At 28.8% G+C, this 14,298-nt stretch overlaps 4 protein-coding genes across 5 annotated transcripts in view; 1 reads left to right on the top strand and 3 right to left on the bottom strand.

Moving 5' to 3' along the window:
- The window catches only part of LOC119668050 (ubiquinone biosynthesis protein COQ4 homolog, mitochondrial), a gene marked incomplete in the record, with an annotated part of 441,748 nt that extends 435,398 nt beyond the window's left edge, over window positions 1-6,350 (bottom strand). Inside the window, 1 exon segment of the mRNA XM_038077428.1 lies at window positions 6,199-6,350.
- On the bottom strand, window positions 4,527-6,205 carry LOC119668047 (UDP-sugar transporter UST74c). Its single transcript, XM_038077424.1, has 2 exons — window positions 5,995-6,205; window positions 4,527-5,940 (listed from the first exon to the last, which is right to left on the bottom strand). Exon 2 carries the CDS (start codon window positions 5,809-5,811, stop codon window positions 4,762-4,764), a length of 1,050 nt encoding a protein of 349 aa, XP_037933352.1. The 5' UTR covers window positions 5,812-5,940; window positions 5,995-6,205; the 3' UTR covers window positions 4,527-4,761.
- A 1,742-nt stretch (window positions 6,351-8,092) lies between the features above and the next one.
- On the top strand, window positions 8,093-12,822 carry LOC119668041 (E3 ubiquitin-protein ligase lubel-like). Of its 2 annotated transcripts, none has more exons than XM_038077417.1 (6): window positions 8,093-8,368; window positions 8,431-8,575; window positions 8,638-8,697; window positions 10,745-10,807; window positions 11,159-12,354; window positions 12,407-12,822. In XM_038077417.1, the coding sequence occupies exons 1-6, from the start codon at window positions 8,168-8,170 to the stop codon at window positions 12,647-12,649; spliced, it is 1,908 nt and encodes a 635-aa protein (XP_037933345.1). In that variant the 5' UTR covers window positions 8,093-8,167; the 3' UTR covers window positions 12,650-12,822. The 2 variants fall into 2 exon arrangements, with proteins under 2 accessions (XP_037933345.1, XP_037933346.1); XM_038077418.1 differs by having other exon boundaries at window positions 8,094-8,368; window positions 12,419-12,822.
- On the bottom strand, window positions 8,991-10,746 carry LOC119668042. The gene has a single exon (XM_038077419.1). It carries the CDS (start codon window positions 10,679-10,681, stop codon window positions 9,014-9,016), a length of 1,668 nt encoding a protein of 555 aa, XP_037933347.1. The 5' UTR covers window positions 10,682-10,746; the 3' UTR covers window positions 8,991-9,013.
- Window positions 12,823-14,298: the final 1,476 nt, after the last annotated feature.

Genomic DNA, 14,298 nt, shown 5'->3' with positions numbered 1-14,298 from the left:
ATATTTTCAAACTCACTTAGTACTTTAACTTCTCCTTACCTTTCTATGCTGATTGTGCAGAGGTAAATCTCATTACTTGATCTTAGAGACTTGATCTGAGTAATATATCGATAAGTATTTTTTTCATTTTTCCTACAACTTCGATAACATAAGTAATTATTGCCAATAGCTATAGAAGTGATATAAATCAAACAATTGATTTATTCTGTTCTAATTGTGGTTGAATTATACTACCCATCCAAGAATCTTCGTTTATTATATTTTGTATTATTTTGTTTTCGTAGAATTCAGAACAGTCAATTAAAAAAAAACAGGTTGTTTTTTCTGTAAAAAATATTTTTACCTTTTTAGTCTCATCTACGCTATCTATGAGGTTTAACCGTATATTGGTATAAATAGATTGGTATAAATTAGATTATTTTTATTATTATTATTAAGATGTTTTAGCATTACATTAATTAGAGGTAAATTAAGAACTTAGTCTATTTACATAGAATTTCCACAAATCCCGATTTCTAGCTATATCTTCTAACTCATTAAATGTTTTATTCGTTTCCTTATTAACGCTTCTACGCCATGTCATCTTGTGGAGTTCTCTGTTTCTTGTACCTTAGGGGTTCTATTGTAGGGTTACATGTACTATTTCGTTTGCATTCTTCCGAAGAGTATGTCCAATCCACTTGTATTTCTTGCGCACTATATCTTTCACAAGAGGGATTTGTTTAGATATTTGCCAAAAACGAGTATTAGTAAAATGATGTTATATTCCATTATAATTTATCAAAATCGGTGGAATAAATTGCAAGTACATAGGTTCAATAGAAATATATATACATATATTGCAAATTGTTAACAGACACGTGAAATACCGAATGTCAAAAAAAATTTCTAATCAAATAAAGTTTTAACAGTTTTTTTTTTAAGTACGCCTGCAGAGGTGGGGAACCCCAATATATATGAGTCATAGGTTATAATCAAATGATAGTAGTATCGAATGCTCAATAACTTTTTATCAAACAGGTAAGAATATAAGCAACAGAAATCGAATGGTTTGTTTTGGTTTGGTTTGAGCTTAAATTCTTTTTATATACACAATTTTATTACCAGAATATAATAATTCCAATATATTTTAAATAAATTTTGCAAATTTGAAACGATAAGGAGTTTTTTTCAAATATTTTTCCTACAATGTTGTAAGTATATCTTAAAAATAAAATAATAATTTTGCTCGAGCACTCTTTATAAGTCATTAACTTTAATAAGTGCACTGCAATGTTATCACAACACGCTCCAGAACTAGATGACTCCCAACACCTTTTGTAGCCCGAACCGCCATTATATGGCTATAAAAATAATATTAGTATATGGAATTTACCTGAACAGAGTTCATATTAAAATATCATTCTTTTTTCTTAAATTATTACTTTCTGATATTTGAATATTTTTTATAGTGAGCGCTTTATGATAAAATCCAAATATGTAATCCTTCCTGATGAGCGTTCAAATATTTCACAGATATAAAAATAAATACTGTACGGCTATCACTAAACCCATTTATGTTATTGAAGAATCTAAAGAGGTTTTATATCTTTTTTGCACACCAATAAAATAAGAAACCCAATAGAAACCTGTAAATGTATAACCAAAAATAACCATTCCAATAAAGCCGAAAAAATATTAAAATATGTTTAGTATACATATATCTGAATATAGTAAGATATATAGTAACAATATATAAACTATAGTACATAATAAAAATAGAATATAGTAGGAAAACAAAATGATATATCATGTCATTTTGTAATCAACTCAGCAGTTATTATTAAGATATCCCAAGTTTGTCTTTCTGCTTCAAGATTTTTTTGCTTACTATAATTTGCTTACAATAAAATTTTTATTAAATTTTAATTTTATTGAAAAACTACGTAATTTTTGCATAAATTTCAATTTTTTTTTTAGTCAAGCAGAAGTTGAGTCAGCTAGTATTTTTACGGCATTAGTTTAGTGTAAGTCATGGTTAAGTTTATAGATACTAGAATACAACAAACAGAATTATACATATAAAAATGAATTATTTAAAAAAATTTTACTGCTATACGTAAAGTTAACTTCAGAATAAATTTTATATATTTTTAAGTGAAACACCATCATCAATGCTTATAAACCCGCTAGAATCCTTAATATCGTTAACTGAAAGACATTAACGAAAGGAAAGCCGGTCGTTAAAAAAACAAGTCTTAAAGAAAACAGATCAGAAAGAAAATAAGTTAGATAGAAAATAAGTTAGAAAGAAAACAAGTTAGAAAGAAATGTCTTAAAGAATGCAGCTCTTAAAGAAGGTAGTCTTTGAAGACTGTAAGTCTTAAGGAAGGTTTGAAGAGTGCAAGTCTTGAAGAAGATATTCTATGAAGAGTGCAAGTCTTAAAGAATGTAGCCTTTGAAGACTGCAAGTCTTAAAGAATGTAGCTTTTGAAGAATTGTATGTAAAGGTTGTAAAGGTAGTACCCTGTAATATAATATTATATGGGAAAAAGAATTTAAACCTTTCTTTTTTTATATATAGAAAAATGAAGTTTTGTTAATTTTATCCCAATAAATTTTTCATATTTTTTTTTTTAATTTTTAACGTCAATTTTAACGAAAGAAACTAAATTCTTAATATATGTTAAGCTATTGTTTTCAATAGAGATATTTATTATTTTAATTAGTTGAATTTTCGACTGACTTTACAGCAGTTTCAAGTATTGCTAAATACCCATCATCAGTGGTCTTGGAATTATTTTCTAATATCTATTTATTCGTAAATAATTTTTTGAGTTCAACCCTACAAGTACCAAGAGTTGAACTCGTACCCGTAATTTGAAGATGAGAATCAGTGTTCATTAGCCATCTGACGTAAAGCCATACTTGGCTTGTATGTTCTAATTTGGAGTTTTTGTTGATTTGCCGTAAAAGTTCATTACTGTGTTATAAACTGTGTTATATTAGAACCAATCATAAACCAGCTGTAGAATAATTAAATCAAATAATTATATTTTTTTATATATTTTTTGGAATGTTAAGTAAAATTTTTATAAAACGACACTTTTGGCTTGGATATAAAATCAAAGGATTTCAATAATAAAAAGCAATTAGTTTATTCTTAGAAAAATAAATACATCTCACTAACTAGCTTTGTAACATTTTTCCATCTTCTCTATTAAGCAAAATAAAAACGTAAATTTTATAGTTATATAACGCTCTGAGCTAGACCATAATCACTATATATTATATTGTCAAACCCCAATTTTTACAGATGCTATTCGAATACAATGGAGAGATATTGCTGAGTATGATAAGTTACTAAAATAAATTTGTGGACAAACACTTGGCTAATGGAAAATAAACTTAAAAAATATAATGGACTTATTGGTTAAATAGTTTTGAAGACAGGACATTTGAATACATCTTTATTGCTGCAATACAGTTCTTTGTTAAACTGATATTTTTTTGATACATGATAGGTAACACCAATAATACGCATTGATATATTTAATTCTAGTCTGTAATACACACACAACAGTAAATACAATAGAGTCTCAATATAATAAAAGATAATGTGACAAGACCTTTTCTTATTGCAATGTGTTTTATATGCAGCGTTCGTTATAGAAATATTTGCTTGGTTTGTTATTTCATCTTGATTCCTTTGCGAGTTAGTGCTTTTTATTGTACGTTCTTTTAAGAGGTTGTTGTATAGGGTTTTGTCAAGCCGTTAGCTTGTAATAAACAAAAAGCTAAGACACAAATTGAGACCAGAACTAAATATTTAATTTGATATCATCATCTCTGCCCACACATTATAAAGAACTTCAATGACTTCAATGACGTTAATAAATATTTAGATGCCTCCACACTAACATCATTAGCTCTGATTACAGTGTATTCAAAACGTAGCTTGTATCACTATGATCTGTAGACACTTGTACAAACAACCAACTACCGTCCACGACTTTCGTCTGGGACCTAAAGAAAATATCAACAACAACGAGAATATAAATGGATGCACTTTATATATTAGTGAACTACAATTCAGGCACATTTTTCAATTCTTACACAAAATTCACATTTTTTCTTTATTAATGAAACCACCAAATTAATATATATAAAATTATTTATTTATAATATTAAGCTTTAGAAGCTAAAGAAATTATCATTAAAACTATTTCAGTATTAATACATCTCGAAATTTATATAATCTATATGTACAATAAAAACGCGCATATAACAATATACATACATTTACATTAAACTATTTTTATTATCAGCAAATTGTTTGAAACTATTTTAATATTTACTTAAATTGCTACTTTAAAATTTGTAGTATTATGACACATTAAAAATTATGTATTTGCAATTATAAAATGGAAATAAATGAAGAGGACATTGTTTTCGTACATAAAATATTTTACATCATTTTTTTAAATAAACATAAGTATATACATTGATATATACACATTCATATATATATAAATATATGGCTTTGGTACATTTTTTTTTGTAGAGTAAATAATTAATAATACAAAAATAAGTAAATTCATTGCATTTTATAGTACATGATAATGCACATTTTTAACTACTTCGAAACACTAATAAATAAAAAAATTAATTATACTTATACAGACTTATGTTAAAACGTTTAAACATTATAACTAAACAAAATAATTAAGTTAATTTTGTCTAATTTTATTCATTCATTTTTTTTTTGAATATGAATTTGTGTTATACAGCTTCTCCTTTCGTTGTCGGTATTAGTTGTTCCTTGTCAGGAGTTTGTTTTCGTCTGAACGTGACGTATGTATATAAAAGACTAGCGAAGACACTTATATTTATGCCAATGCAATTTAGCCACGAGAATACATAATCTCCACCGATAAACATACCCAAATATGTTACACAGATATTCTTTAGACAACCAACAATTGTCGTAGTCAACGCTGAATTGTACTGCGTGCATATAATGGTGCTGTACGATAAAATGAAGCCCATAAAACAACTCATCAAGAATTGTACCAAAAAGAAAGGATCGTTCCAGCTAGCAAATGCCATAGAACTCTTTAAATCTCCAGTAAAAATTGTGACTATAAATGCTGGCAAAAGCATAAACAATGAATTATAATACATAAGTCCATTTTTGCCAATTTCTGATGTATCCAACTTCTTTTTAACAAATACACCATTTGCAGCAGTAAAAGCATTTGTTATCATAACAAAAGTGTAGCCTTTCATATTGAAAGATAAATCATCAGATGCTGCGAGTAATGCACCTCCAATCATGGCATAGACACTTATCTGCACAGCAGTAGTTGGTCTTATACTAAGAATTTTCAACTCCAGCAACATTGTCATCAATATCGAGAAGCGTCGTAATGCAGCAAACATAGGCAAACTGAGTGCTTGTGTTCCTCCTAAACCGAACATCATATTTCCAAGAAATATTAATGGCAAAGGAAATATTTTCATAAATGTGTTTCGAGCTAACGGTGGATATGATATAAATTTTAAGCGTTTTCCTAAGCCAAGCACGACAACACTTGCCGTCAGTTGGCCTACACTTAAAAATAGGAACGATGGAAAATGATAGGACGTCAACACTGTCTTATTTACTACTGTTATCATGAATGATGCCATGCCATAGAAAAAGGCACTAGCAATTTTCTTAAAGTATAACGTGGGATCTTCATCTTTACGTGTGTCTTTTGGAAGTAGACTGCTTGTGCTCCCGTTCAATTGTATATCGAGTGAAGTGCTGCCGTTTGAAGTGCCTCCCATTATTTAACAAAACTTTTGATTTTTTTTTTTTTGTATATTTTACGAAAAGCCAATTTTAGCCGAAAAAAATAAATTATCGAGTTTTTATAGTCAGGAGTTTCGATTACTTTAACATTATTATCGTGAGCACTATAGAATATTACAAAAAATTACATTTCTTTCTTTTTTTTTTTATTTACTCACGATGAAAATACATACGCGGCAACCACGACCAACTGCAGCCGTTTTGACAGTCGATCGCTGACTGAAAGTTATCTGACAGTCATTTTGTCAAAACCACAGTTAAAATCTAGTTTTTGATTACTGATAAAATATACACGTAATTGTTGATATAACGCATACAAATATTATTTAATACTTAAAGCAAAATAAGTTAAATTTGTTTACCTTTAAATTTCTTATATAGAAAAGTATTGCACAAATAAAAAATTTTTAACTTTATATATTTTGTATGAAACGCGCAATCAGCTGCTTTCATTTAACAGGGTTGTTATAATATTTGCAACAATGCGGACTCTTATGAAGCTTCTGACATCCGTGACGTAATATAGTTTTTTATTCTGTTTAAGCTTGCTTTGTTATGTTGAAATAAATATATTTTGTTATAATAATATACAATTTCTTCATAACATACTTCTAATGCAAAACATGCACAATCCTAAATTTTAATTGCAATATATATAACAACGTACTCACAAGCATAAACAATCTTAATTTTATTTGTATTTCTGCTCATTTGGTTTTCCAAAAATTAAACTGATATTACTTTTCGAATTCATACAAAAATTTTATAGCCAAAATTATGATTTGCAAAATGTGATATAATTGTATAGCGATATAGAAAACAAAATATTACTGCAAAGTTTCGCATTTGCATTTACGAGTTTCATTATAAAAACAAAAATTAAAAACAAAACCGAGCTTATGCGACATATTTATCAAACTAACCTAAATAACCAAAATTTTGAGTACATCTGCATATGTACTGCATATGTTTAACTGTTTGTTAAACCATAACATTGTATTTTTGAACTAAGTAAAATATTTTATACTACTGCATTTCTTTAGATAATCTGAACTTTTTATATATATTTCTTTTCATGTTTGACTGTAATCATAACGATGACAATCTGATTAATTATTCAATAATTGATAATTGACTGATAATCAAACAAAGAAAATCGAACAGCTTTTCAAATTTTTTTTAAATGATTCAGTTTAAATTTTTAAAATAAGTTTAATCAATACTATATATATATATATATATATATAAGTTTTTTAGTTATTATATTATAAGCTGAATAACTTTAAGCAATTGAATTGTCTATATCTGTATATACAAAAATTTTAAACTATACATTTTAAATAGTATTATATATAATAATAATATTTAGAATAATATAAATAAATCTAGGTAAGAAGACAACTGATTTAAAGCTTACTTTGTTGACTTACCGAGAAGTGTTATTTTATATGATTATTTACCGAATATAACAACTGAAATATATTTTTTTATTCTCACTTTAAATCATGAAAAACAGCTTATGTATTCATGAGCGAAATCATTTTAAAACTAAAATATATCAAATCTAAAAAAGTATAATTTATGATTAGAAAGTACATATGTTTATTTCTAATTAGGACATAAAAAAAATTAAGCTAAGTTTTTAACTAAAGCATGATATAGACGATGAAATTTGTTTGCAAACAAGGTTTGCTGGCTATCAAATTGCATCGTCTATACTCAAGTTTGCAAACCAAAATTTGGTTTGCAAACTAGTTGCTTCACTTTCCATTGTTGCTCGCTAAAAATAAATTACACTGTAGTATAGTAAACTGCATTAACAAAAACAATCTTTAATAAATCGTGTTTAATTCCAAGAAATATGAAATATTTATATAATAATCTTAATAATATATTGCTATTACCATTACCTCAATTTCTTCAGTTTCGATTATTGTTTTGCACTCTGTACTTGCTCCGCTGTTGATATGAACGCTGTAGAAAATAAATCAAAATGAAGTTTGCCAACCTTGTTTCAAAGTGTATAGCAAAGCGCATATTCGGTTTGCAAATTTGGTTTGCAAACAAATTTCATCGTCTATATCATGCTTAATCTCAATATTAATAAAATCTCGAAAAATATTTTTAACGTAACCTATTTGATGTGTCAAAATTGTTTTATTACGTATTCGTAACATTTTCAGATGCTTTCTTTAATTTTAATTAGGGATGGCAACCCTATTTTCAACGTAAAACTAACTTCAAAATCAGCTGGCAATGTTTGTTGAATTTTAATACCACTTGTGTAAGTTATTTGTATTTTAGTTATAATTTAGTGTATAAAGAAGCAACATGCAAAATTCCAAGAAGAAAACTAGCAATAAATTGATAAAAATACCGAAACCCATTAAAGTGAAAAAAGAAAAAACAGAGGAAGACCGTACTATACATACTATGGCGCACTTTATTGATGACCGACTGGAATTGGTAAAACAAATTTTTGGAACACTAAAACCTAAGACAATAACAAACTTAGCACCGGAGTTTTTAAAGGTATATTACAATAACATCAAAATAATTAAAGTCCTACTTTAAAATATTTATTAAAATTTTAGAAAAAAAGTATGGAAGATATTGAAGAAGCATGTCTTAATGAATTGCTGTGCATATCTACAAAGCGTCTACTCTCAATTATAAATGCAAGTAAATGTCCAACTGATACAGAATCATCAAGTGATTCAGATGTTGAGCATAAAGAAGGTACAAACAATTTATTTTTAGTATTCATACAATTTTTGAATAATTATACTTTGTAATTATAGAACATATATCATTAGAAGAAATTTCTTCTGACAGTGAAATTGATGATTCAAAATCTACAGGTAAATGCCATTTTAATTTAATAATAATTTTTTATTAAGATTTATATATATAAAAATATACTTTTACTTAATAAATATTTGTATAGTTAGCATACAATATTTTTGTTTTGTTAGAATTTTTTTTATTTAGAAAATTAGTTACATTTTCACTTTAACATTTACTTTGGAAATCAAAGACTATTTTAAATTTTGCACTCACAAAATTTTGTTTAAGAAAATTGATTAGATTTTCACTTTAACATTCACTTTGGAAATCGAAAACTATTATCAATTTTACACTCACAAAATTTTGTTAGTATAATAATATATAAATGCTTTATGAAAATTTAAATTGTTCGTATTTCTTGATTGGTGGCAAAAATGTTGCACGAAGTATAACACCATCCTCTCCTTCTCCTATTTCCTCTTCTTCTTCTTCTTCAGGTAATTTGGCAACTTCGATTGTTATTATGAAATCTCCTGTATGTAGTAAGTCCTTATTACGTGCATAGTCTATGCCATACTCCACAGCAGTAAAATCACATTTGTTCATTTCTTCCGTATACAAAAGCGGTTGAAGGTTTCGTCGTAGTTGTATAGCTCGAGCTAAACTGTGTTTTCTGCTAACATCAAATGGATCCGCTTCGTCTACTTGCATTACAACGAAAACTGGACAGTAAATTTCAACTCTACCTAAAGCTAGAGCTGCTGGTTCACATGTTGCGTGCACAAAAATAGCTTGACACTCCACTGAGCATATAGTGCGTATTATGAAATTCACAACTGTATCATATGCAGTTAGTATTTCTTTGACAATAGAACACTTATCTACAGTTATCTTACGATAATCATATAGAGGAAGTAGTTTTTTCACTATTAGCGGATATTTTTTGCAAGTAATACTTCGTTCTATAAATATGGTATCTATCTTCCACAAGAAGTAGTGATTTTCAAAGTTATTGAAATCAATACGACGTTCCATATGAATAGTACCGATAATTGGTTTACGTATTGATTTAGCGATCGGAATTACTTCATCAAAAACAAATCTTTGCATAGTATGACTTATACTGAACATATCAGGTATCCAAAGATAATCCAATTGTTTTAATATACCTCTGATATCACACATATTATCTCTTATGTATTCGAAATCTAGTACGCCAATTATGTTTAAGGCATATTCTTCGGGTATGTAAGAACGTAAGATCATTAAATATTTTTTGTTACGTAATTTGGGTACAACTATATAATTAACATTGGCGTTTATAGCAATACCCAAATCTTCAGCAAACATATGTGGAATCTCATCAGCACTCAGGGTATAAGCAATACTTGGTAGCTCTACATCCATATAAGAGTGTAGCGGTCCTGCTACCTCCACTAGTATTGCTATCGTTTCAGTTAACTTTTTAACAATTGGCCCTTTTAAACTTGGTCCAATTTGTATTTCATCATTTAAACTTAATCTGCTTAAATAAAATGATAAATTCGACACATAAGCGATTTCTCTATAGGAGCAGTATTTGTAACGTTCGTCAGAGGTTAAGCTAACTATTTCGCCACGTTTTAAGTGATCAGTGCAGTTATTACGCATACGTCCAGTAACACAATTCTCACCATTAATGGTAATAGCTAAACTTGTTACCAATAGTGAGGCAGTCTCACCTAACCTATATTGTTCAATCTGAATCTTAGTACGTTGAATCATTTGTTGGACATTCTCTGGCCTATTTCTGAATGCATCAAAATAAAAAGTACGTACACCAACCATAAGCAGACTATCTATTTGATCATTGGTAGTTTCGGTCTCTATTTCTGCAACAAGACCAAGTTTGTAGTAACGACGCTTGGTTTTGCGTCGCTTTATATATCCTCTGCGTCGATTTTCCTTATTGTAGACGTGACATGCTCTTGTGAATGCTTGTAACTCATTTTCCACCGCAACACGTCCATCAAGAAAAACATCAAATTTAGGGCAGGGATTTGCGTATCTAATCGACATTTTGAATTACGATAATTTATATTATATCAAATTTTGAAGTTAACAAAGTTCTAATATTTGCAGTCAAAAAGAAAACGACAGGAACTAGGAATTTGACCACAAAAACATTACCCGAAGCTAATGAGAGTAAGTAGAATTTCAAATTTGATTGATGAAAATTTTAACAGTTTATATAAATATTTATTCAATATAAAATTTTGAGATTAACTATTCTGAATTTTAAAAAATATGACAGTTATCTAGGATGACAACTGTCATTTGAAAGGGTTTTCTATTAAACCAACATTTTTGTTTTAAAAGTGAGCGGTGAAAAAAAGCTCTTTAAAATTAATAATGATTATATATCAGGCAAAGCGTTTTGGTGAGCTTATTTGCTTGGTTTTAAGTATTTAAGAATTGTGGCTTCTAATGCAAAATTTTATATCTTTATTAAATAAGTTTTAGTAAAGTACATGAAAAGTTTTAATTCTTTTATAGATCAAGGACAAATCAGTGTCTTGGAATTGTTAGAATTGCAAGCACGTGCTAGGGCAATACGTTCGCAGTTAGCTTTAGAGCCCGTTACAAAAATCGAAGTTAATTCCGAGGATGAGTCTGAAACTGAAGCTACTAAAAGCAAATCCAATGAACGGTTAGTTAATCGTATTGAACGTAAAAGAAAATCAAGTGGTTCCAGTAACTCTCAGCATTCAAATAGCTCATCGGTTACAGCAACATCATCTAAAAAGTCTAAATCCAACGGAACCGTTGTAGCGAATGATGTTGAAAATACTGATGGCAGAGCACAGGGGTCCAGCACAAAAATCAAATTGAAACGTAACTATAGAACACAAGTAATGGAAAATGTGGAAAAGAAAAAGGAAAATGCTACCAATGGAAAATCTTTTGAAAAGAAATCATTTGGTAATAGTGAATTAAAGAAAGAACGCCGTTCACGTTCAATATCTCCTGATGTAATTCCCATTGTTGCTGAACCAGAAACATTGCTTATAAGTGATAGTTCCGATTTAGAAACTGATAAACCTGTTAATCGCGTTAATAATGATGATGAAGGGAAGCAAGAAATAAACAAAAAAGTAGATGAAGTAGATGCTGAAATAGAAGAAGGTGAAATTACAGAAGGTGAAACTGAAAATCCTAAACAAGTTGCAGTAAAAGAAACTCTAAGTTGTACTGAAGATCAGTCAGTAGAGCTTACTACAGAAATTAATCAGAATACAAATCTTATCGTGGATCTACAAACAGTTGTAGATGACGAAATCGACACCGACAAGGTGCAAATCATCGCTGATGAGGAGCCAGAACTTACTAAAAATAAAGATCTAACAGAAAATGATGTTAGAAGTGAACAAAATTATGAAGAATCCATTGCTGAGAAGTCAGCAGAGACAACAAATGAATCATTAGAATATTCAAAATCTTCAAGCAAAAGTTGTAAGATCGAAAATGTTGATACCGATGAAGATGATCAAAATGATGATATTATATCTATAGAGGGTGGCGATTTAGAAACCGAAATGATTGAACATTTAGATGAGGATATAAAACCACAACTGATATTTGTAAATGATTGTAAATCGGTTGATGTAGACAAATCAAAGGATGAGCAAAAGGATATGGATATTATATCTCTTGATTCAAGTGGTGATGAAAGAGATAAAGGATCAGAAGAAGTAAGTGCATTCTTTTAGTAAAATAATTTATAAACCATATATATAACCTAAGTGTATATTACAGTCTTGGCACTCACGGTATTTACAAAGTTCCAAAGTCAGTAAAGTGCTTGCTGAATCACGTTTAGGCAAAAGAGTGCGTGACAAAATAAAGAAATCAAAGCGTTCTAAAAGGGATTCCCAAAAAGAAGAGGCTGACAAAACTGTTACAAAGTCAACATTCACGTCGAAACACGAAGATGGGTCGGTAGAGCAATACAAGGAGCTGCTAGAAATACGACAACGTAAGGCTTGAGTACAATAAATGAAGTCAATATTTCAAATTGCTTTCGCTGTGCAAAGCAATTTCACTCAAACCATTTTAATGTCGAGCATAAAAAACATTTTCAAAAACTATACTCTATACGATTCATGGAGTTTTGCGTGTGCATTAAACTTTTTTAAAACAATAAAGTACAAAAAATCAAATTTCAACCCCATTTCATTGTTATTTGTAGCAAATCATTTTTGGCTTTATTAAAAACTATAAAAATAAAACGCACAAAAATTTGAATATTTCGTGCTCACAGCAAATTTAAGTTCAGTATTTTAAAAAAAGAAACGCAAATGTTTTACCATTTCCGGAATTCATTTAAATGACATTTGGCTTGAACGTTAGCTAAACTATGACATTGATGTTAATATATTAAAAAAAAATATATTTAATTAAATGGTAGAAAGAGCTCCTTAAAATTTCATTAGAATTTCTTTAATATTCGCTAAATAAGTTGCAAGTCCTATTTTACTTTCTGTATTTTGCCTTGTCATAAACTTTGTTAATTGCAGAATATTATAAATATTTTTGTTTTTTTGGTTCAAATAAATCAATAATTAGTGAAAAATAAAATTTTAAATATATTTCACCATAATTTAGTCAAGTAGCGGTAAAGCCAATTACCTCGTATCTCATTTCTTCCAACAATGTATTAAGAATCTAAAAAGCAACAAAGGGATTAGCCGCAAATAGACAGTTGCATATCTATTAGATACTAGATCAAGTATTGAAGAAAACGCAATAGTAGATGTTCGATTGGATTTTGAATAAGAATATTATATGCAGAAACCTCTCAAAAATCTACGTTATGATAAAAAATATGAACCGGTGAGTAATGGTGAAATGGTAGCTTAAACACCTGCAAAATGGCAAAAGTTACGATCACATCAAATATCTTTTAAATTAATCTCCTACATTGTCAAAATACGCTTCAAATAATTGTGAGCTTCATGATTTGAAAAGGCGACAGCTGTTTCAGAGATGGGGCTTCATGTACTTTTTAGATTCCTTAAAAGCGTTGACATCTTACATGATACTTACTATAAATTTACATACGATTTAATATCATCTAGTATCATTACAGATCAATAGGTATAAGTGTGGCTCATGACCTACCATAAATCTAGATAAACTAGATTAACTGGTATCACTACAGACCAATAGATCTTTATGTGGCTTATGACGAGCTAACTTAATCTGACCGAATTTATTACGTTTCATAATATTTACAATCGATGACAAATTCAATTTAATCAAAGGTTTTCGTCACAAAAATAGAAAAATAAAATTATAATGTGTATTGTTCCTTTATGTGAAATTCATAGGATTGTAACTAGAGACATATACAGAGATCTCATTCAGAGGATGATTGAAAGAAAAAAATCCATTATATCTAGTGTAAAGTATTCCGAAATTTTTTAGAGAGAGAATGAGGTTTTAATCCAAATCGATGCTGCACTGATTGTAATGTATTATTATTATTATATAATGTTCCAAAAGTACTTACAGTTTGATAGTTTATCAGACTGTTCATCGGTGTAGAGGAAAGACCTATTATATTACCTAAAACGGGATGGATTTAGTCTTCACTCTTCTATACTAGGGTTTCTGCAATGAATGTGGTAGCACAA

The sequence above is a fragment of the Teleopsis dalmanni genome, chromosome 1 (assembly GCF_002237135.1).
Source record: "Teleopsis dalmanni isolate 2A chromosome 1, ASM223713v2, whole genome shotgun sequence".
Taxonomy (NCBI): domain Eukaryota; kingdom Metazoa; phylum Arthropoda; class Insecta; order Diptera; family Diopsidae; genus Teleopsis; species Teleopsis dalmanni.
The sequence above is the reverse complement of the archived record's forward strand: the minus strand, read 5'-3'. Positions and strand labels throughout refer to the sequence as shown.